The sequence below is a fragment of the Carassius carassius genome, chromosome 2 (assembly GCF_963082965.1).
Source record: "Carassius carassius chromosome 2, fCarCar2.1, whole genome shotgun sequence".
NCBI classification, from domain to species: Eukaryota; Metazoa; Chordata; class Actinopteri; order Cypriniformes; family Cyprinidae; genus Carassius; species Carassius carassius.
The window spans coordinates 17,763,792-17,788,332 of NC_081756.1; the positions used below are offsets into that span (position 1 = coordinate 17,763,792).

Here is a 24,541-nt window from a genome sequence, read left to right on the forward strand (position 1 = left end):
AAATAGGACCTCAGACACTGTCATAACAAACATTGGTAACTTACCAGGGTGTGTTTTCAGTCCCATCCTCTACACACTGTTCACACATGACTGTGTTGCCTCCCACAAGGACAACATCATACTGAAGTTCGCTGATGACACCACAGTGATAGGACGGATCACTAGCGGGGATGAAGCGGCCTACAGGAGGCAGGTGGCTAGTCTTGTGACATGATGTGAGGACAACGATCTTACCCTTAGCACGGACAAGACAAAGGAGATAATAGTGGATAGTTTGACTCTTGAAAAAGAGGAAAACTCACCATCCATTGCACATCAGCAAGGGCCTCACCTGGACACTCAACACCCCCCAGCTGGTTAAGAAGGCACAACAGCGGCTGTACTTCCTGAGGAGGATGAGGAAGTTTGGCATGTCACCTAAGATCCTCAACAGCTTCTATAGCTGTGTATAGTTGAGAGTTTCTCGACCAGCTGCATCACTGCGTGGTGTGGCAACACTAAAGGTGAGGGACCGCAAACATCTGCAGAGAGTGGTGAAGACCACTGAGAAGATCATCAGGACTCCACTGCCCTCTCAGCAGGCCATTTACCATCGCACAGAAGTCCACAGAAGAGCTGCATCCATCGGTCCAAATAGTTTCATCTCATTTGCACATTTGTAATGTTATTGCTGGTATTACTACAATTGCATATTTGTTAAAATTACTCATGTTGAGTCATCTCAATTTATAATGCAGTTGCACTCAATTTACACATCACTGCAATATTGTTTTTTGCACATAGGTTAATACTGTACAGTACATTCACATATATAGTCTATATTCCTACTCCTGCAGCATAGTTTTTATTATTATGTTTATTTGTATGTATGTATGTGTGTATAGTCATGTATGTATGTGTGTATAATGTGTATATAGTTTTGCATTTGTCTTAGCATTCATTGTGGACAGCAAAGTAAGAATTTCTTTGCTTAGGGAAACTTGATTTTTCTCACTTGGGCATATGAAAATAAATGCTTGAATCCTTGAATAATCATACCAAAATTAAGTGATATACATACTGTAGTGTAGTGGCTGTAGACCTGTTCTCTGAAGCCTCTTGTCTGCACTTTCTATATTCCTAAAATAGATGTGAATAAATGTGAATTATTGATTATTCAGAAATAACATACTTTCAAACTTTAAACCCCTAGTAATCAAACTAGGGGTTTAATCAAAAACAGAGAATGACAGAGCGGGAAAGAAAGACTAGATGACACTGGAAATGTGTAATACTTGTAATTTAACAAATAACATTATGGTTATCAAATCAAAAAGTAAACTGGCTATTAATAAATGTCCAAGCTAATGTTTGTGTGTGAAAATTGTGCGGCTTTAACAGATAGGTATTCCCTACTTTGTGGAGTTATTGTATGTTATATATTAATCATGTTATGTATGTTATAATTATTAATATTAATTATTATCATTATATAGTAATGTTTATATGGATTGGTAGTTTATGTCAGAGCCTTTGAAAACAGCTCTCATATTTAACGGCTCTGGTTTATGTGAATAAATACTGAATGTAGGCTAATACAAATTTACAATAAAAAAAACTGACTAATACACAGTAAACATCTAATTGCAAGAAGAAGAAGAAGAAGAAGAAGAAGAAGAATACACAGTAGAGGATATCAGGACTACAATCCCCTGAATCCCGGTCTGCATGACGCATTTCCTCTAATCCCACCTTCAGCAATCGGATGAGCTCGGTAAATTCCGTAAATCGAGAAGGGATTTACTCCAAAGAGGCAGGACAGGACTGCATCGAAGCGGCTGCGCGCTTGCAATGAAACTGCGGTAAGCAAACTCACCGGTAAGACCCAGTGTGCTCAGATTCCGGCGTTTTGTGAATTGTGCACAGAAATATAACACGATCGCTGTGTGTTTTAATGTGTTATGTATTAATACGGTAAAACCGAACGCACATGCACTGTTGAATGGATTGGGATTTAGAGGTGCGTGGAAATAAGCAGTGTGTGCTGGACAGAGACGTGCACAGAGTCCTTATATCTCATCTGACACAATACACACTTCACCAGTTGCTAATGAGGAGAATTAATACACGCACAAACTAATCGATGGGAACACTGTGGATATCTGCATTGTAATTGGTAAGTTCAACTATTAAACGTTTGTCTCTGAAATGCAGAAAGACGGATGATGACTGATATTTGCATTATAAGGCAATTGTTCGTGTTTGGTGGTTTGTGTAAGCAATAGTTTTTATTAATTGCCGATTGTTTATCTGAATTGTTTATCTGAAGACGTGATGCTTATATTTTTGTGGATTGCAACTAGAAACCGCCTTATTCAGCGCATACTGTGTTTGATAAAACTTTGCCATTTTAGAAGTTCACTTGAAAATAGTGGAGACTTTATAAATAGCGGAGTTTTTAATATTTTCCTATTTTTAAGAGTAGGCTAGACGTAAATTTTTTTTTTTTTTAAGACGGATTCATTTGCAGTGTGTTTAAATCGCAATAGACTCAAGGACTGAATTACTGTATTAATTCCAGGCATTTCTCTCTCAATCCGCATTTCTGTAACCATTCCATTCCCGCAAATGTAAATACTCTTACGTTGTTTAAATGTTTAAAACACTCTTAAAACAACTATCCACATTAAGCCGCAGCAGTGGGATGAAATGCTTTTGTGATGGTCGAGACACATGGAGCCTGTCGCATGCTGACGCCACACCCCTCTGTGTCGTCACATTTATTAAACATCCCCTCAGAGCTTTGTTGTGTTCTTCGAATGTTTTGTTTGTCTTTGATTACATTCCTCAACTTTTTTTTTTACCTAATTTACTCGCTATTCATTCATTTGTTAGATTGAGTATGTTTCGAGTTAATCAAACCTAAACTTATGTTTGTTGGAAACAAAATCAAGCTGTAGGGGAGATAGATACCTTGGGTTTAGAGTAAAAGTTTTGATTACACAAATATGTTAGTCTTGTATGTTGACTTCAAACAAACTCATTCAATGCTTTAATTTTATACCATGTAAAAACTACAGTTTCTTTTGACCAAAACATTGTTTATGAGTTTTTTTTTTTACAGCTTAAATTTAGCTGAAATTCCTATTAAAAGTTATGTTTTGCCAGATTTCCATTGTGACGACTTACCCCATATAGTGTTACCACATGTCTCAACATTATGCTGCTTTTGTATTTTTATGCTTTGTTATTCTCTTGGCCATTTTAAAACTGAAAAATGACCTTATGAAAAGGAGATGTTACGCAAAGATGAGTGTCCTCCTTTTCTGGTATTTATGAGAGCTTTTTTGCGTAGATAAATCATCTGTTTTGTAACTTTTCTGAATATTTGCTTCTGAGCATTGTCCTTTTGCATTGAATTCTGTTAATCTTCATATTGTTCATCGGGGTCAAGAAACTTCATTTTTAGATTTTTGTTTCTCCTCTGTTACATCAGGGCTCATGTATCCAGCACATTCTAAAGGCTTTTATGCCCTTTTCTGAGTAAGTGTAATCCATCCTCCTTGCTCTACATGCCTTGCACCCTCCCTTGTAATCTCTCTTTGAGACACATGGTTTTGCAGGACTGTATGTTTTATTAGTGTTGTTTTATTAGCACTGTAGATGTCCTTTTGCTTTTAAAGTCCATCTCACAGTATTCAGTGTTTGACGTGAAGGAGACTGACAGGTCTGCTTACTGTGTATGTGCTGATGGACTGCTGGTGCTGATGAATCCAGTAGCTTAGGAAAAAGCATCAAGTAGAGTACTGTCTGCGACCCTTTGGACAAACTTCAGCTGCTTCTTAACACAGCTGTCACTTTTATTAATAGCTGACCCATGGGTCTTAACTTATTGGCAAGGCCATTTGGCAATAAATGTACACTGTATAGGTGAACAAGATCATTGACTTGCTGTTAGCAACTCATCACTTGGCACTGTCGTCACTCCAACAATGTCCCAGATGTTCGTTGTTAAAATATCATTTACTTTTCCAGGGCCAGAACAAGATGAGTGTGAATGTGAATTTTCTCCACACCAAACATGACTGTAAATTAAGAAAAGGGTTCCCTTAATGATATGGATCAGTAGTTTTCTATGGAGAGAATTAGACATATGTCATATGAGACCAGTGAGTAAAGCGTGCTCTTTTATATTGGAACCTTAAACAGTCCATTTAATATGTTCTCTTTTCTTTAAATTATGAATGGTCTCTTATCATAAAAAGTCCTTTTTGGAGTTCAGATAAGCCTGCTGCTTCTGTGAACAATATTGCATGACAAATGAGGCCTGTCTGCTAATTGTACCCTTCGTTATATTGATGTTGACCAAGTTATATGTCAGCCCACAAAGCTTATGAATGCACGTTGTGTTTGCTTTGATTTTAGAAGAATGTTTTTCATGGCTAATTGCCACTCATTGTAAATACTTAAACCATTTAAAAGTAATATTGTAAAATTTTATTACAGTTTAAATAACTTTTCTTTTGTTATATATTTTATAATGTAATTTATCCAAGGTGAAATTTCAGCAGCCATTACTCCAGTTTTCAGCGTCTTTCAGAAATCATTCACAAATGCTGATGTGATGCTCAAGAAACATTTCTTATTATTATTAATGTTGAAAACAGTTGTGCTGCTTAATATTTTTGTGGAAACCGTGATTGAGTTTTAGGATTATCATTACATTATATTTTTTTTATAAACAGTTTAAAAGAACAATATTTGCTTGAAACAGAAATCATTATGTCTTTACTAATCATTATTTTACAATGTAATGCATTCTTGTAATGTAAAAACTATAAATTTCTTAAAAAATAAATTAATAAATTAAACTCTGCTTTCCTTGTTTTGCCACACTCCTATATCTGCATCTTCAACTTGAATAACAAAGCCTAACTGTTTAGTTTAGCTTCAAAAGTTTAAGTAAAGCTTAAGGTTTGGTTAGGTCGTGAAAGACAGAACAACTATTGGAGCCTTGGAGTTTGAGCTTGGCTCTGGAGGCCTGAGGCTGTTTCTACCCCCACATACTCTATGCTGAAAAAGGATCCAGGTCCTTCTGTTATATCAGGAGCTCCTGCTATTGCTGCATCCCCTTCGTCAGAATGGTTATCTGACCTGTTGTGATCTTTTGTGCATACTGCAAGTTGCTTGCCAGAAAGGGTAGGTACAATTCCTATCCAAACTGCTGTGAGGGTTCAAGCAAGCTTCTCCCACGTGAACACATTCCGCTGGGGCAGTAGATGAGGGGTCAAAGAATTGTGTTGAAACAGTAATACAGTGGTCTGATGGATTGTTGGACAATGTGATAGGTAAAGAACATGTCTCAAGTGTTCCATTGTATTTGAATATTGAATATTGTTGCCCTCTGACATGAGGCTTAATATGGTTACTTGAAATCAGAGAATGGAGAAGGGCTTTTCCGAGCCAGTCTGCAGCTGGCTGGGTGGCATATGCTGCATAGATCTGATGTTCATAGAATCCCTGTATTGTAACTGGAGCAGACGTATAAAGGAAGGGCTGCATCCTTATTTAACAAAGAGTCTATGGTACATAAAACATAGATAGTATATGGACAAAAAGCATTGGGGCATCTGATCATTACACCAACCCGGACTTTAATGATATTGCATTCTAAATACTTAGACAGCCACTGATGTTAGACAAGAAGACCTGGCTCACAATCTCTGTTCCAGTTTACCCCAAAGGTATTTGAAGGGGCTGAGGTCAAGGCTCTGTGTGAACCGGTGAAATTCTTCCACACCAAACTTCTTTGCTTTGTGCAACGGGGCACAGTGATGCATTTTTCAAAAATGTTGTATTTAAATATTTGGGCTCATTCAAATATTTTTTTATTTAAATTACATTTAATGAGAAAGACAATGTTTTTAACAATCAAGTTTTTGTCACCATTTCGGAACAAACTTATGATTAGGCATTATACACCATAATGTTCTACAGCACTACGTACACTATGCAGACTGATCAGTGTATGACAACAAAGTATCACGAGAGGGGTTCTAGAGCACATCTTTATTAAGCGGCATGGAGACTGGAGAGGGAGCTGGTGATTCCAACCGACTATATCTAATTTATACAGTAAAGACTATGCAGTGCTATTTTATTTGATTTATTCAGTTTCTGTACCTGGACACCTACAAACTTGAAAAAACTTAAATATTGTTTAATTTGTATGTTTGTTTATTTGTGCTGTTTACACAATTTCAAACAGGGCCTTCCGGTAAAACCTGCACTGGACCACCACAAACCCCAGCTGCTTGTCAGCTTCAATCACCAATAAAACGTTGTTCCATGTTTCTTTTTTTTTTTTGGTAGCACACTACGCCGCAATGGACAGAAATCCTGCAGCGCCCGTAAAGTCTCACTGCTCAAGAAGGCACATGTACAGGCCCTTTTAAAATTTATCTAAATGATTCAGACAATGCTTGGGAGAAAGTGCTGTGGTCAGATGAGACCAAAATTGAGCTCTTTGGCATTAACTTGACTTAATGAGGGAGAGAAATGCTGATTAAGACCCCAAGAACACCATCCCTACAGTCAAGCACAGAGGAGTAAACATTATGCTTTGAGGCCTTTTTTCTGCTAAGGGTACAGGATGATTTCGCCGCATTGAGAGGAACCTCCTTCCCTCAGCCAGAACAGCGAAGATGGGTCATAGATGGGTCTTCCAGCATGACAATGACTGGAAACATACCACCAAGGCAACAAAGGAGTGGCTTAAGTAGAAGCACATTAAGGTCATGGAGGGGTCTAGCCAGTATCCAGGCCTCAATCCTATAGAAAATCTGTGGAGGGAGCTGAAACTTCGAGTTGCCAAACAACAGCCAATAAATCTTAAGGATTTACAGCGGATCTGTAAAGAGGAGTGAAACAAAATCACCCTTGAGACGTGTGCAAACCTGGTGACCAACTAAAAAAAAAAAGTCTTACCTCTGTGCTTGGCAACAAGGGGGTCTACACCAAGTACTAAGCAATGTTTTGTTTGGGGATCAAATAGTTATTTCACTCACTAATATGCAAATCAATCTCTAACCTATATATAATTTTTTTTCTGTATCTTTTTTTTGGTTGGTTTTCTGTCACTCTCCGTTAAAATAAACTTACCATAAAAATTACAGACCCTTCATTTCGTTGTAAGTGGGCAAACTTACAAAATCAGCAGGGGATCGAATTAATATTTTCCCCATATATTATATTTTATACATATGTCTTAAGTCGCTAGGGTATGTTTTAAGCAATAGCCAAAAACACATTGTATGGGTCAAAATTATTGTGCCAAATACAGTACAGAACATACCAACACTGGAGTCAGCCTATGTTTATCGTGTTTTTGTTGTCTCGCACCAAGTAAATGTTGAGAAAAAATATCCACATGAAAGTTGGCTCCTCCATCTTATAACAATAAGAACAAGAGCCGCCAAGACAAAGATAACAGATGTGATTTCTTATTGTGGTGAACTAGTGATTTTATGATAAATCAGTTTACATTTGATCAAAAATAATTCAATTTACCATAATTCCATTTACCATAATTCCTCCTCACCAAATCTTACATTTGGCACAATGCAGTCAGGTAGAAAACATTCTTCTGGTATCTGCCAAACATGGACTCACCTATCAGACTGCCAAAAAGAGAAGAGTTATTGGTCACTTGACAGAACATGTTTCCATGTTACTTGGTGATGTGAGGCTTGTATGCAGCTGCTCGGCCATTGAAACCCATTCCATGAAGCTCCTGCCACACAGTTTGGTGTTGAGAGCCCTTTAGGGACATAAACCTTCATTTGAAAACAACCTTGCAGTCACATGGCCAAAATTAATGCAGAAGTCATTTACTGAAAGAGCGTGTATGTCACCCACATGTTTCACCAAAGCAAGTGCTATCAAAAGTACCATCTTATAAGAGAGCATTTTTAATGAAATCACCTGCAGTGGCTCCTCAGAGTGAGGTAGCTTATTCCTCTGTTGCTCAACATTGGCAGTGGAGGACTGCTGCGAGCTAAGGGTTGGCTGCTCATTGAGCAGGAGGGCTATCCGTGTAAGGACAGTCTTGAAGTTAGTCTCCTCGCAATGTAGACCAATTGTGGTTTCCGCGTGTCAATCGGCCCAGGCAAAAGACGCATGAGCCTATTCGTCTGGGAGCACAATTCTTCACAAGTTTAACGCAGATGTTGTAAGGCTTGATTGACATAGCCTGTGTCCAATTTTATCTGTCTCTCTCTCTCTCTCTCTCTCTCTCTCTCTCTCTCTCTCTGTCTATTATCCTCAGTATCAGTTTAATACCTTCTTGGCCCACCTCTGTGCTTCTTAAGTTGGAATTTGCCTTGACGTAGAGATGCTAATATTTGTGGTCGACCATTCGTTTAACCATCACAGTGCTCTGTGTTGACAGATGGAATATATATGAATCTTTTCCTTTATCAAAGGTCTGGAACTGGTAAGTCATAAATAGTTATTTTATTTAATTTAAATGTATTCTTTCTCATAAATGAGTGAATAGTGCTTCAGCACCTGTTTTTAAACTGTTTTGAGTCTATTTAAGGCCAAATGAATTTAATATGAATTTTAAAAAGGCATTGGAAGATGTGAAACTTCTGCTGCTCTTCTCAAACTCATGATCCTAAAAATAGTCTTTGTTTACACAAATCCCCACTGCCCATTAGGACAAGATCATATTTAAGACTACGAGGGGTTTGGGGCCAGATGTTACCTCCCACATGTCCTGCAGGCGATTTGTATGTTTTTATTTGTGAGGACAACACCGGTGTGATTCCAGTCGAGATCTAGTGTTGTGTTGCCACATAGATAGGAAAAGCCACACCTGGGTGTCCTGCTCCATGGCAGCACCATCCCCCCCATCCCCCCCCCCCCCCCACATACACACTCACTCACTTTCTCCCTTCTCAACATGGAGCATGTTTTTTAAAAGGGAATCATGAGAGCTCCAGCGCTTGGAAATAGCCTTTTATTTGTGCAGCATATTCTTGGAGTTCCCCAATGCATAACTAAATGGATACAGAAGACTAGTGCAGATTATCCAGGAATGTAACCCCTGACTGGCATGTTTAGTGGAAGGTTATGTGGTTAAATCCTCAGAAGTGAATCTCGTAGTGTGGGACATTGTCCATAACCAGATCGGTGTGATCTGTTACAGCTGTGCACTCTGAGGTCATAGTTATGGCTCAGGAAATCATATGATCCTTACCTTAGATGTGGGCGGCATTACGACTATATGGTTCTTCCTGGCAGTCCATAAGTCATTTGTTAAAGTATGCAGATGCAGCTCTAGTGGCTGTAAATTATACCCAGTTTTAGAATCGAGCACTGCTGGGTTTACTAATATACATACATTATAAGTAATAGCCTCGTTAGCTGGCAGTGGTTTTAGTTGCTAATCCCTGCAATCTCAGTAACCGTTCAGATGCAGCTGTCTAGTGCTGCTCATTTTTCACAGGAATAGCTGCTTTATGAAAGTGTACAGCGTGTAAAATGTTGCCTCAGTCTTGTTAAACGAGCTGGATTGTCATTGAAAATACAGTCATTAAAGCAGCAAATGACTAGCAGGAGACTGCTAATTGGTTGCTTGGCTGCAGCAGGAGATGTTTTTTCAGATGTTGGCATTGACTGAAGTCTATTTCTGTTTGCAAACTCTTCACTGTTTGCTAAATGTTTATTTTATGTCCCAGTTCTAAAAAGATCTGACTTGCTTTGATGCTGTGGAATGTAAATAGTCTTTATGAACAAATATCTATATAATCATGGTTATCATTATATTTCCATATATAAGTGTTCAAAGGTTTGGTGTCAGTAATAATTTTATTTATTTATTGATGAATTGATACTTTTAAGCAAAAATACATTGTGACATTAAAGACTTTGCAATATTGTTGCAAGGGATATGTTTCAAAGAAATGCTTTTCCTTTGAACTTTCTATTCATAAGAGTCCTATCATCAAAATATTATGAAGCACAACTGCTTCCAACATTGTTTATAACAACAAATGATTCTTGAGCATAATAAATGATTCTTGAGCACCAGATCAGCATGTACTGTAAGTAGGCTGATTTCTTAAAGGTCCCGTTTTTCGTGTATTTTTGAAGCTTTGATTGTGTTTAGAGTCTGCAATATAACATGTTCATGTTTCGTGTGTAAAAAAACAGTATTTTTCACACAATTCACTTATCTGTATACCGCTGTTTTCACTGTCATAAAAACGAGCTGATGTCTTCCTTGTTCTATGAAGTCCCTCCTTCAGAAATACGTAACCAGTTCTGATTGTGCCAGCGGTTCCTGTGTTGAGATTCGACAGCAGCTGAGCGCACGTTGCCCGGAAAGGTCTCGCCTCTTACCATAACGTGGAGATGCATGCGGTCAGTGTTATTGTAAACATGTCTTTAATTTTACCCTATCAATTTGAGCCAGAGAACATAGATCAGGGATAGGCAACTCCGGTCCTGGAGGGCCACTATCCTGCAGAGTTTAGCTTCAGCCCTCATAAAAACTCACCTGCCTGTATCTTTCTAGTAATCCCGAAAACACTAATTGCCCTTGTTCAGGTGTGTTTAATTAGGGTTGGAGCTAAACTCTGCAGGACAGTGGCCCCCCAGGACCGAAGTTGCCTATCCCTGACATAGATGAAGAGGATCGAGTAGAACCTGTGCAAGCACGACTTTTGCAGGATGTTTCACAATGGTAAGCTGTTTATTTAGTACAATGATTCTCGTGGATGCAGCTAGACCAGCATGTGGTTAAACAGTAAACTATAGATATAATCAACAAATAATTTAAACTGATCATTACAAACACCAACAATCGATGGTGTCCGGTTGAATTACTACACTTTTTATTTTTGTCGGATTAGTTTCAATTTTCATCTAGATAACAAAGCTAAACAGCATTGCCCTTTGTGTAATAAATTACAGAAACTGTTAAATGCACCAACTTAAATAATAAAATACACTTACCGGTTGTGGTTCATAAACAACGCCTTCTCCAGACAAAGAGGGAACTGCTCCATTTTTCAAGAATAATCTTTGTGCGAATACGGCATTAAACTGATTGAGAGTGAGTAAGCTGTCCTCAGCAAAATGTGCTGCACATAGTTTTACATGTGGATTATAATTTACGGGAACAGAGTTAAACATAAATTGTAACCATTAATCTCCAAGTACAGCATCCCTGGGAAGGCCAAACAAAGATGATTGGACTCTGAGATGAAAATAGCAACGTTTAGACGAAATGGCGACAAACACACTATACAAACGCAGCTCTTCCTCTTCTCCGTGGGAGCGCAACAAGACCACGCCGCCTTGTTTGTGTATTCATGTGGGCGGAGGTTAGTCAAAAAACTGTTTTAGTGACGTCATTACTGCAGGAACTAGAGGGATGTAGTCCAAACTGGCCGTTCGATGTAGGCGAATTCTGTTAAATAAAATATCTCACTTGGCATTGAACTTTGAGCTTTATAATTTTAAAGATTTTATACTCTAACAACAACATTACACACTAACTAAAGTTTGAAACATGGGATCATGAAGAACGGGACCTTTAAAGATGCAGTCGGTAACTTTTGAAGCTCTAGCGGTTAATAAACAGAACTGCTTGCGTGTTGCGGAATGACATTGTAGCCGGAGCTACTTCTCTCTGTTTATGTCTATGAAGAATCACAAAGGTACCGGGTTACTCCGCCGCGGTACCCCCGAAGCAATGTAAAATAGTCCGAATATAAATACTTATTATAGATGTACCCTAGTGATTCAGGACAGGCTAAAAACACGGTTTGGAAAATGGATTCATGGTGTACTCTCTTATTATATACATTTTGTATACTTTGAACACAAAAAAAAGTTACGGACCGCAACTCTGATTGGTTGTTTCTTACCACTCCCGGTAAAGTTTAATTTTCTCCGCTCTGGAAAGCGGTACAGGGCCTTTTTGCCCAAAACATCACGCCACCGCCACAGTTTTTTCCCCCAAGCAATAGCCCTCCTAAATGATTCTTAAATCTTGGAATTCATGGCACTTTATTTATTATTTAACTCATCACTTTTTACATTCATATTAATGTATTGCTTATAATGTCTCTATTTGTCCTTGTATTGTGTTTTTGTAACAGTTTTTTTTTTTCGCTTTGTGTTGCCTGCATGGAGAAAACCAAATCAAATTCCTAGTATCTGTATACATGGCGAATAAAGTTGAATTGAATTGAATTGAATGATACCTGTCTTTTAAGAGCCAGGCTTCCTAATTGCTAACAGCTAAGGCTCTGTGACAACACTGATTTTCATATCAATCAAGCCATTTAGTCTTCTGCAGAGACAAAATGGCTTATAAGATGGACAGTGTTAGGCTTTTACTCGCATACCTAGACCACATCAAAAATGTTAAAAGAGAACCAGTGAGGTTTGTTCTATGCATATAGTTTTTATTTCTCTTATAGTTTAAAGTTACAGTTTGTTTTTTGAGTACATTGAACTCTCATCCCAAAAGATCAAGAACAATTTGATTTCTCATGATTCTTTAATGACCAATTTCTGTGTTGTTCAATACATTATAACTATTCTTTGCTTTAATGTAGGCTGAATATGGATTGAATGTTGCTTTAAATGAACGTGTTATCCTGCTTGGTCATGCTGCATGTACAGGGGGGGGTTGTTCATTCTGTCTTTCAGTAATGGTGAGTCATTGGGAAGCGGTGTGACACACTGATGTGTTGCCATTATGGTCATGTGAACTTCACCGCCTACACATGCAAGTCAGGCCAGTGATGGCTAGGGTTGCACGATTAATAAAAAAAAAAAGAAATAGATAAAAAAAATCACCTCTGTTCATACATAAATATGATCTCATTTCTAAATGACGGCGATCCACTTGCATGTATTTCCCTGCATTCAGATCACGTTGCATTCATGTGTTGTGGAACTGAACATGTGCGATTACCTGTGTCTGTCCTTCTTCAGGTCAAGTCATATATTAGTTTATATTTGTCACAGTGTCTGGGTTGTGTTCCCTGGGTTTCCACTAGGTGTCCTCAGTTCCCACGGTGTTTATCATATTATCACTTCCTGTCTCCTTATTTGGTCACCTTCCTCCTTGTTTAGTTAATTGATTGTTCCCCACCTGTCTCCTGTTTCCCCATTATCCTATTGTGTATTTATACCCGGTCTGTCTGAGTCTGTGTTACAGAGTCCTTGTTTAATGTTTGAAACTCATGTCCGTCAGCTCTTGTCCTTGCCTTGTGTTCGTGTCTTGTTTATGTTTGGATTTGGATATTCTGGTTTTGACCCTGCCTGGACTGTTTACCCCTTTTGGATTACCCTTTAATAAACATCATAACCGCACTTGGATCTCTCCGTGTTTCTTGTATCACCACACGTGACAGAAGGACTCTGTCCAAGCGAAGATCCAGCAGGTATGTCTGCTCATGTCTCCTCCCCAGCCACAGAGCGGGAGAGGAACGGATTTGAGGGAACTCGCCTGGTGGTTTTCCGGGGGACCAGGGGAGGTCGCCGAGGAGGGAGTGGTCGAGAGGAGATTCAGCACCGCTCTCAACCATGGCCTCCCTTCGACCCGGGGCTCGTGTGGGATGGATCAGAGGCACCGTCTCACCATGGCGGACGGAGAGGGGAGAGGAAGCGCACGTCCGCCACGGTGGCGCCACTGCCCATGATTGCCGCGAGTCCAGCGCCACGGTGCAAAATGGCCGCCAGCTCAGCGCCAACGCCCAAGAAGGCCGCTGACTCATTCTTGGATTATTTCGCTACGCTGTCCAAGATCCTAGAGATTCCCAAGACGGTTAACGTCATGGCTGCTGAGCCAGCGCTGAGCCAGCACAAGATGGCCGCCAGCCCAGCGCCACAGCACAAGATGGCCGCCAGCCCAGCGCCACAGCACAAGATGGTCTCACAGTGGGCTCTCCAGGGTCGAGTCAGGTCCCAGTGGACTCTCCAGGGTCGAGTCAGGTCCCAGTGGACTCTCCAGGGTCGAGTCAGGTCCCAGTGGACTCTCCAGGGTCGAGTCAGGTCCCAGTGGACTCTCCAGATTCAGGGCCAGTCACCGACGACCTTCCAGAGTCAGGGCGGGTCACCGTTGAACGTTCAGAGTCAAGTCAAGTCACTGGGTGGGCTGCTGCTCGGCCCTGTTGGACTCCGGCATCGACCACAGGGGGGTGGTGGTCATCCGCTCCGCCCTGGGGGACCCTGGCGTCAACTACACGGTTGTGGTGGTCCTCCGCTCCGCCCTGGGGGACTCTGGCGTCGACCACGAGGACGTGGTGGTCCTCCGCTCCGCCCTGGGGGACTCTGGCGTCGACCACGAGGACGTGGTGGTCCTCCGCTCCGCCCTGTGGGGCTTCCGCTCTGACCACGAGGACGTGGTGGTCCTCCGCTCCGCCCTGGGGGGCTTCCGCTCTGACCACGAGGACGTGGTGGTCCTCCGCTCCACACTGGGGGGCTTCCGCTCTGACCACGCGGACGTGGTGGTCCTCTGCTTCGCCCTGGGGGGCTTCCGCTCTGACCACGCGGACGTGGTGGTCTTCCGCTCCGCCCTGGAGGACTCTGGCCTTGACCACAAGGGTGTGGTGGTCTTCTGCTCCGCCCTGGGGGGCTTCATGTTGTTTTTTCCTTTTGTTTTTGTGTTAATGTCTGTCCCTGTTCCTTTCTGTTAGTCTGGCCCTCCGTCCCTCCGTCCCTCCGTCCCTCCCCCTGAACCTCCTCCGGTCCTCCTCCCTCCTGGTCTTTCTTTGTTGTGTTTACATTCTGGTGCCTGTTCCCCATGTTTTTCTTTTCTTGCCCTCCGTCCCTCCCCCTGAGCCTCCACCTGTCCGCCTCCCTCCTGGTCTCTGTTTTGTGTCTGTCTTGGAGCGTCTGGGAGCCGCTCCGTAGAAGGGGGGTACTGTCACAGTGTCTGGGTTGTGTTCCCTGGGTTTCCACTAGGTGTCCTCAGTTCACACGGTGTTTATCATATTATCACTTCCTATCTCCTTATTTGGTCACCTTCCTCCTTGTTTAGTTAATTGATTGTTCCCCACCTGTCTCCTGTTTCCCCATTATCCTTTTGTGTATTTATACCCGGTCTGTCTGAGTCTGTGTTACAGAGTCCTTGTTTAATGTTTGAAACTCATGTCCGTCAGCTCTTGTCCTTGCCTTGTGTTCGTGTCTTGTTTATGTTTGGATTTGGATATTCTGCTTTTGACCCTGCCTGGACTGTTTACCCCTTTTGGATTACCCTTTAATAAACATCATACCCGCACTTGGATCTCTCCGTGTTTCTTGTATCACCACACGTGACAATATTATTATATAAAAAAAAATCTTAATGTACATCTCATTCTGTTCACCTTCAGAGTTCTTTAGAGCATTTGCAGTACATTCATAAGACAGACATAAGTACCTAGTGGTTAGAGAGTTGACTCCTAATCCTAAGGTTGTGGATTTGAGTCTCAGGCCTACAGTACCACAACTGAGATGCCCTTGAGCAAGGCAGCGAACCCCCAACTGCTCCCCGGGCACCACATCATAAATGGCTGCCCACTGCTCCAGGTGTGTGTTCACGGTGTGTGTGTGCACTTTGTATGGGTTAAATGTAGAGCACGAATTCTGAGTATGGGTCACCATACTTGGCTGTATGTCACGTCACTCAATCACTCACTCACTCACTCACTCACTGTTATGTACGGAAGCTTTGGAAACAAAAATCAATGGTTCCAAAACATAAATATTAAAGGTGAAGAGAGAAATGCTACACATTTTGCTGCCTTCTGTGCTGTTATTACTAAGCAACGGGGTAAACTAACATCTGCTGGCTTGAGGACCACGGTTTGGACCCAAATAAAAATAATAAGAACACAGTCCAGTGGTGGCTGGATGAGGGGGAGCAACCGAACTGTGTTTTGGACCAGGCAATCGAACAAAGTGCGAAAGCACCCTTAATGATGACTCATTCATAAAGACAGAATGGGTTCACATAATGGGTTGCAATTTTGTTCTGTTGAACATCAAGTATTATATGCTCTTTAACAAGCCAAAGTATCCTAATATAGATAGTGTTTAGGAAAAGCTCAGTTTTTAAAGGCCTATTAAGATGTTCATTGTAAAATTAATGTTTTGCTCATTTATCATTAAAACAACAGAATTACTCTGAATAATAGAATGATCTGTGGTATTTATTTTAAAGTGTAATTTTTTTTTAACAGTGACAGTCAACAGAGAGCTTACATATCATTGGTATGAAATGTAAATGATCAGGACCAATATCGGCCATCATGCTAGTTTTTTTTAATTAGTTATTTTTATTAACATTCTGTTATTTATGTGTAACAGCTTACAGCTTTTAAGTTATTCACTTTAAGTTGTCTAAAATAAGGAAAATAAACTTTTTTTGTTGTTGTTACTTTTAAGTCTAACACTTTATTAGAACAAAATAAATAAATCCTGTGTAGGATCCTGTGTTTTTTTTTTGTTTTTTTTGTTTTTTACTTGAGAGCAATAAATGTTTTGGATGGAAAAAATGAGAATCGTGTGAGCGAATCGTTCCCATGGAGAAAAATGTTAATTTACATTTTAGCAACAATCGTGCAGCTCTAGTGACAGCCATGTCTGCTGTTCATCACTTCACTGGCCTTTCCGAACATCATACTTAAAACAGTCACTCATTTATTTTTTCTCTACATATGATATCTCCTTTTTCCAGAATGCTCTTGGCAGGAAAGGGATGTCTGAATATTTGTAATTGTGATTTAATTAAAATGGCCACTGTACTACTATTTCTGTATTTTATTATGGTGCTATGAATATGATGGTGATTTTATTATCTTCCTTTTGTGATTTAAATTAATTCAGGAGCTTGCCGTAAATGATGAAGAGCTCATTTTCTGTATACATTTAAAGTTGTCTGGCAGAGTAGGTGCTATATTTGTTGAAGAACTTTCTTTGGAAGAGTTTAAAAATGATTTTCTATTTAGTATGTGGAATGAATGCAAGCTTATTAAATCTGCATTGTCATGTAACATACATTCGCTTTGCTTCCCTGCCATTCATGACTCCACTCTTGTGACCTAAAAGAGCAGTAAAGTGTCCATCAGATGTCCATTTCAGAATCTTTGTGGTAGGGCTGCACGATTAATTGAACGTGATTCTGTGATTAGCAGTAAATCTCCATCACCTGCTTCCAGGTGGAGCACCATTTACTATACAGAGCCAAAGTTCTCTGACAAGCTATGCAAAATCACGTTCATAATCGCAGATAATCAATGAAAGCAGTTAAATCTTCTGTTTATTCAGCTGCAGTGATGGCCTTTGGATGGATATTTACTGCTGATCACAGAACCGTGCTTTACTGAAAGATACGCATGACAATCGCAGCTTCTGCCTAATCACGATTTATTGCCTTTGCGATTTAATTTCGATTAATTGTGCAGCCCTACTCTGTGGTAGTGGTAGATCATCCAGGTACTTTTCAGCTACTGATTTTTTTAGCACAGTAGGAATATTTGTTTGCATGATGTTTGTGAGTGATTAATCAGTGCTGCAGGGTAAATGGTCTGTGCTGGACTCTTGTCGACCTCTGTAGTGGTTGAATGGCAGCAGCTGCTGCGCAGATGTTCCTACCACTCACTGAGGTCACTTACCACACACATAACGCAACTCAATACAGCAGCAGCTCTATGACCCTCATCTGCTGTCTGGGATAGTCACACCAGTCTCACGGTGAAGTGTGTGTGTATAGTGGTTGATGACTTGTAGACAGTGTTCAAAGGGAAAAAAGTCATGAGGTTCTTTCATATGCTGTTGTTTTCAGATTTACAGTAGAAGATCTTGGTCCTTATCTTCTGATTCACAATATTTCTTCTTTTAAGCTGCTATTTTTGCTATTAAGATGCGGTATATGTGTTAACATGCTCTCGTAAGCTCTTACTTGATTTGCTCTCAATTTGACCTTTTATTTATTAGACTGATTTGGTAGTTTAGCAGTTTAGTGTAAATGCTTGACTTTTAAGAGTCTGCTCCAAAATCGTGAGATCATTAGTAGATAGACCAGAGTTAATGACTGTGGCTTTAACTCATTTCTCATGAGGCTCTAACACAGACACACACGCACACACACGTCACTGGTAGAACTTCCATCTTAAATTAGCTGTTTTTTTTCTCAAACTTGCCCGTCTGTGATATCTACCACGGTTAATGGGATTCAATTTTTGGGTGAATAATTGACTTCTCCTTTGGCAGTTGTGATGGGTAAAGAACTTTAAATCTATTATGTGGATAAAACACTTTGAGGTTCAGTTCAATATCTATTACTATAGTTCCACTTGAATTGTTATTGGGTTTTTTATTTTATTTTTTATATGCATTTTGAAAGTTTTCTTGCTCCCTTATTTGCTTGTCTAATCATCACTCTTTCTTACGGTCTCCATAGCTGTGAAGATCTGCAGTGCTTTAGAGTTGCATACGTCTCAAATTTACGGTAAGACCAAACCCTCTGTATCTCCTTCAAATTTAAGAAAATGCTAAGAAAATAATAAAGCTTGTTTTGTTGTGAAGCAGTGTAAATGTCAACTAAAACTTGCAAATAACAAATTAAATCTGTCAAAGGACTTAAATTACTGAAACTTAAATAAAAAATGAATGCTTCATAGAAATATTTAGAAGCAAACTACTAAAAAATGTAGCATAATGACTAAATGTGAAAACATAAAATAAAAGTTAATTAAAAAAACGAATGTACTAATAAGATCATTCATCATTTACAGCTTTAACTAAGCTAAATTAAATATTTTATCTGGACTATTTGAAGAGTTCAGATGGTTAACTTGAAACTTTGTGGAGGGTGGAGTTTAGCGGTGTGATCATATTTCAGTAGCCCACGGTTTCTATAGTAATACTGGTGACAGACATGAGTTATGTCTACATGAGTGTATGACTGAGAGAATACAGCTGCTGAGTCTCACTGATATGAGGCCGTGGAAATTAATTGGCTGGCAGCATGTGTTTCATTACTATAAGAACTTGAGAGAGTAATCAGACTTTAGTCAGACTGCTAACCTGAATGCAGCATGTGATCCTGTTGAAGGTTTATAAATGGAAGGACATTCTCTGGAGTGTTATGATTTTCAGGCTCTCTAGAGTCACCGGCGGGCTGGATGAGTTAGCGCTTGTGGATCTATATGCTGGAAACATTGAATGCAGAACTCTGTGCGGTGCAAAAGCAAATAAATTGTTTGTGATAATTTACTGGAGAAGTTGTGGCTGATCAGACAGAAACTTGTTCCAGTGGCACTCAACAACAAGTGCTGGTATAAATTGGGTGTTATCGAATTGAGGTGTTGTATTAAAGGTAAAGTGTGTAATTTCTGCAACACCAGATGGAATTGCATTAATGAAATTTGTTTTCAAACCTACAAATAGTCTGCCCCAAACTGGTAGGTAACAGCAATAAAAATGATATTTTGCTATAAAGTTTTAATAATAATTTATGCTTTTCGTCAATGCTTTTCTGCATAGTGTAAAAAAATTCATAGTTTAAATGAGTTTTGATTATGAGGTAGCAGTCTTAATTGAATGTGGTTAGATAAAAAGCTTGTTTACTGAAAAATGATGGCAACAAATATCTTTCTATTTAATAGTCTCCTAGGGCTGCACACAAACAGTTTGACCAAAGTAGTCTTGATTCATAAGAAAATGATTCTAGTGAATCTTTTGTTTTAATTCATCTTCCTGAAATGGTCACAGACTTCAGCATTTGTGAGTTTGAAGCAGTCTGATGAATCCTTCACTGAGTGAACCAAATCATTTTAATGAATTGAACCCCAAGTTATTCCTTCAGTGATGTCCTGAAGCAAAGCAAGTCCTTCTTTACTTAATATATGCATATCAAACATTTTGTCACGACTGTTGCATCTCCAACAATGCACTTCCCAATCTATATATATGCTCAGATCTCTACAGCTTGTCCCTGACATACTGGGTCAGATCACACTGCCAAACTCATGCCTGCGTTCATTGTGCCAACTGTGCACAAGGGCATCCTCAATCCCACAGACACACATACAGACCAAAGATTAGCTAGATGCTAAGAGAAACTCTGACTTTAAGGTAATAATTCTGGTTCTTTATTGTTTATGGATATCATACTGATTTTGAAGTGGGGTTAAATGGTGTTATAATTATCTTTCTGTTCCAGTAAGATCTGTTTGAACCACAAAGTGGAACCATATCCCCTGGCTAGTATTATGTGTGTTTAAACTAGTCAGTGTTTCGTTAATGTGCAGTTTGGATGGTGCTGAAAGAGTGAAGGCAGCTGACTGGAAGTTCAGGTGATAACAGTAAAGACTGTGTGTGTGTGTGTGTGTGTGTGTTTGAGAGAGAGAGAGAGAGATGGACAGAATCCAAATATCTTTTTTATAGCACACACTACGTCAAACAAGAAAATTAGTAAAAGAGACCTATTATACTATGTGTATTAGAAGACTAAGACTAAAGTTGAAGCCAAAAGTGTAAAAATGTGATTGTGAATGTTTGTCCTCATTTAATGATTGTCACACACAAGTATTTGTATCTCTTTTACTACTTTTTTTCCACCAATTATTTTTATTGTACAGTACCATCCGAAGTAAGTTTATTATTATTATTTTTTAATTATTTTTAATTATTATTAATTATTAATTATTATTATTATTAATTATTTTTTATATAAATACTTATTTAGCAAGACAGTATTACCTTCTAATTTTACATTATTGCAAATAGTTTCTGGTACAAATAATTTCAATTTCAAATAAATGTTCTTCTTTTTAACTATCAATCATCAAAAGAAAAAAAAAAGAAATCACAGATTTGTGTGTAAGAAATGTTTCTTAACACCAATGATTTCTGAAGGACCATGTGGTACTGAAGACCTCACATGAATACATTTCATTTTAAAACCATATTGAAGCAGAAAACTGTTATTAAAAAAAATTTTTTTTTTTTGCTGTATTTTTATAACCCGAATTCCGGAAAAGTTGGGACGTTTTTTAAATTTTAATAAAATGAAAACTAAAGGAATTTCAAATCACATGAGCCAATATTTTATTCACAATAGAACATAGATAACGTAGCAAATGTTTAAACTGAGAAATTTTACACTTTTATCCACTTAATTAGCTCATTTAAAATTTAATGCCTGCTACAGGTCTCAAAAAAGTTGGCACGGGGGCAACAAATGGCTAAAAAAGCAAGCAGTTTTGAAAAGATTCAGCTGGGAGAACATCTAGTGATTAATTAAGTTAATTGATATCAGGTCTGTAACATGATTAGCTATAAAAGCTTTGTCTTAGAGAAGCAGAGTCTCTCAGAAGTAAAGATGGGCAGAGGCTCTCCAATCTGTGAAAGACTGTGAAAATCAGTATCATTAAAACACGCACACGTTCTCCATCTTGTTGTCTTCAGTTCTCTATCACTCTCATTTCCCTCCTTCTCTCCACAGGTGCAGAGTCTGTAATACATAAGCTGGCAGGATGGTGGCGCTGTCTCTGAAGATCTGTGTGAGACAGTGTAATGTAGTGAAGACGATGCAGTTTGAGCCGTCAACGGCTGTGTATGATGCGTGCCGGGTCATCAGAGAGAGGGTTCCAGAAGCCCAGACGGGTCAAGGTGGGACACCTTTCTTCCAGTGTTCTTCGTAGTATAGTAATGTTTACAGTGATTGCAAATCTGGTTATCATTTTCATATCATTTTGCCAAATTCAAGATCTAACAGAGTGTCTGTTGTGTCTCAGCTTCAGAATATGGGCTGTTTCTATCAGACGAAGACCCCAGGAAAGGCATCTGGCTGGAAGGAGGCCGGACACTGGACTATTATATGCTGAGAAATGGCGTAAGGCCTTTTGATCTTCGGTCTGTCTCTATTTTACAAGCTCCTGTCAAATGTTCTGTGACATGTCTTTGCACTCTTGTCTTGTTTTGTGATGTGTCTTTGCCTACGTTTTTTATGCTGAAAGATGAGAAGAGGTCTTAACCCTGCTTTTTGGTTACTTTTATAGTCTTCGAGTATGTGAGAGTGAGGAAAGGCTCCCCTTGGTGTCTACACGTACTGTGACAAGCTACAGTGCTGTGATTAAAGACATTTGTCACTGCAGCATGTGGTTTTTGTTTATATTTGTTTACACTTGTGAGTCTCTGTGCTTGTGTAGAGGAGTGTTGTATATAAAGACAAAGCTGAATGCTTGTTCCCAGGAAGAAATCAAGATGTGTGTGTACAGTGTAAATTGAGATGTGTTAAATGAAGTTTTCATCAGTAGCGTTTCATCTTTTGTTGATCAAAAGCCCTTTTTTCCCTCCCTCATACACGTTCACAGATTGCATAAAAAATAAAAAATGTCACAAACTGCTTCACATACGGATTCCATTTAATATTTGTTTTGTAGATAATGTCAGTCTTAGGTGTGTGGTCTATTTATTTTTTTAAGCTTTTTACTTTAAAAAGCTATGTCTTCCTTGCATACTCAACCATTTATTTATAGTCTTTTTTTTGGCCTTCGTACTGCACAGATCTGATTATTTAATTTTTTTGCAGCTGGCTGATGCTAAAATCCAAGACAATGTCAAAATGGCTATGATGCAGAATTTAATTCAGAACCAATGCCTAAAACCTAAGCTTTCCTTAAACTTGAAACTATTCGTTTGATGCAGTCAGGAAATGCTGGTCAAGTCCCTCTGTCTCTCTTTCAGGACATACTGGAGTATAAGAAAAAACAGAGACCTCAGAAGATAAAAATGCTGGATGGAGCAGTGAAGACCATCATGGTGGATGATTCCAAAACTGTGGGAGAGCTGCTTGTCACCATCTGCAGTAGAATAGGTCAGTGATGCTCTTTTAATATCTGATATAACTTTGTCATATACAGTTACTTTCTCAGGTTCTTTTGAGGGGGCATGCATGGTAGTCCTGACTCACTTGGTTATGTCATAGACATGTTTAAAAAGAAAAAAAACCCAGTAAACTGTTAGTCTAGTGGTATAGTTTTAATTTAAAATGCAAGGTGACCTGGATTCAAATCCCAATGGTCCCAATGGCACCTGTAGGTGCATTTCCATTGGACTGACCAAATATAGACATGGGCACAGATGCATAAACATAGACACTATGTTAAGACTGTGTCTTACAAACTAGTTTGACCAACTAGCAGTTAGCCAACGGGTAATCAGTTTAACTTTTTAGATTCACATTAGACCAATCTACCTTCTTGTTTTTTTTAATTGACTATGAAATGTTATGACCCTTCTTAAAGAAAATAAATTAGATGACTAGCTTTTTAAGACCAGTCGAAGCAGTTTATGCAACACACCCATGGTTTCTGCCACTGCTTTTGAGACCAATAAATTTTTCTCCATATACACTACCGTTCAAACATTTGGGGGCTTTTTTTCTTCAGAAAAAATAAAACTTGTTTTATTCAGTAAGGATCGGTAAAGACATTTATAATGATGCAAAAAAATATATTTTTCAATTAAATGCTGTTCTTCTGAACTTTCTAGTCATCAAAGAATCAGAAATTCTCATTACTTCTCTTTCCAGGAATCTCAAACTATGAAGAGTACTCTCTGATTCAGGAGGTGGTGGAGGAGAAGAAAGATGAAGGCACTGGCACACTGAAGAAAGACAGAACTCTACTGAGGGAGGAGAGGAAGATGGAGAAGCTCAAAGCCAAACTGCACACAGATGATGACTGTAGGTAACACATCAGCCACCGCATGGAGATAGACACTGATTTGTTATTCAGCGGTGGAGCTGTAAATGGGCCACAATAAGTCAATAAAGTTGAGGTTTAGAATTGTTTCAGGATTTATCTTTGCTTCCCGTCCCCATTACTGTATTATATATTATTTTCTTATTATTTTAGTCTCTTAAGTACTTTCTTATTTTATTATTTTGTCCAGGTTAATTTTTAATATCTCCTTCAGTATGCATATACATGTACTAAAACTCTAAAGTTTAGTGTCAGCAGGTTATTTATTATTATTTTTTGATAGAAATTAACTTTTATTTGGCAAGGAGTGACAATAAAGATATTTTATAATGGAAAATGTGTCTGCTCTTTAGAATCGTTTTCTACAAAACATTAGTAATAAAATGTTACTTGAGCACTAAATTAACAAGTGATTTCTGGAGTAATGAATGCTGAAAATGCAGCTTTCAAAATTCAAGATTTCAAGGGTACTATAACTTTTGTAAAGTAGATGGGAAACAGTTTTACTTTATAAAAAGTTTCTGTTTTTCTCACAGTAAATTGGCTGGATCATGGACGCACATTCAGGGAACACGGAGTCGAGGAAAGCGAAACTCTGCTGTTGAGACGAAAGTTTTTCTACTCTGATCAAAACGTGGACTCACGAGATCCTGTGCAGCTCAATCTGCTCTACGTACAGGTTCAGCTCACCTCTGGTCACTTATTAATTTTTGGTAAAGGCCACAATGAGCACTCCAGCACCCCTGGCTTTGCTTCACATTCCTCCCACAGTGATATTG

The 24,541-nt window shown here is 39.1% G+C and overlaps 1 protein-coding gene across 2 annotated transcripts in view; it reads left to right on the top strand.

Moving 5' to 3' along the window:
- Positions 1 to 1,757: 1,757 nt before the first annotated feature.
- The window catches only part of LOC132105044 (talin-2-like), a 48,236-nt gene continuing 25,452 nt past the window's right edge, over positions 1,758 to 24,541 (top strand). For both annotated transcript variants that reach the window (XM_059510419.1, XM_059510420.1), the window contains exons 1-7: positions 1,758 to 1,841; positions 18,452 to 18,499; positions 21,500 to 21,666; positions 21,792 to 21,889; positions 22,744 to 22,873; positions 23,591 to 23,743; positions 24,299 to 24,441. In XM_059510419.1, the coding sequence (XP_059366402.1) occupies positions 21,531 to 21,666; positions 21,792 to 21,889; positions 22,744 to 22,873; positions 23,591 to 23,743; positions 24,299 to 24,441 (660 nt within the window). In that variant the 5' untranslated portion in view covers positions 1,758 to 1,841; positions 18,452 to 18,499; positions 21,500 to 21,530. The remainder of the gene's footprint in view (positions 1,842 to 18,451; positions 18,500 to 21,499; positions 21,667 to 21,791; positions 21,890 to 22,743; positions 22,874 to 23,590; positions 23,744 to 24,298; positions 24,442 to 24,541) is intronic.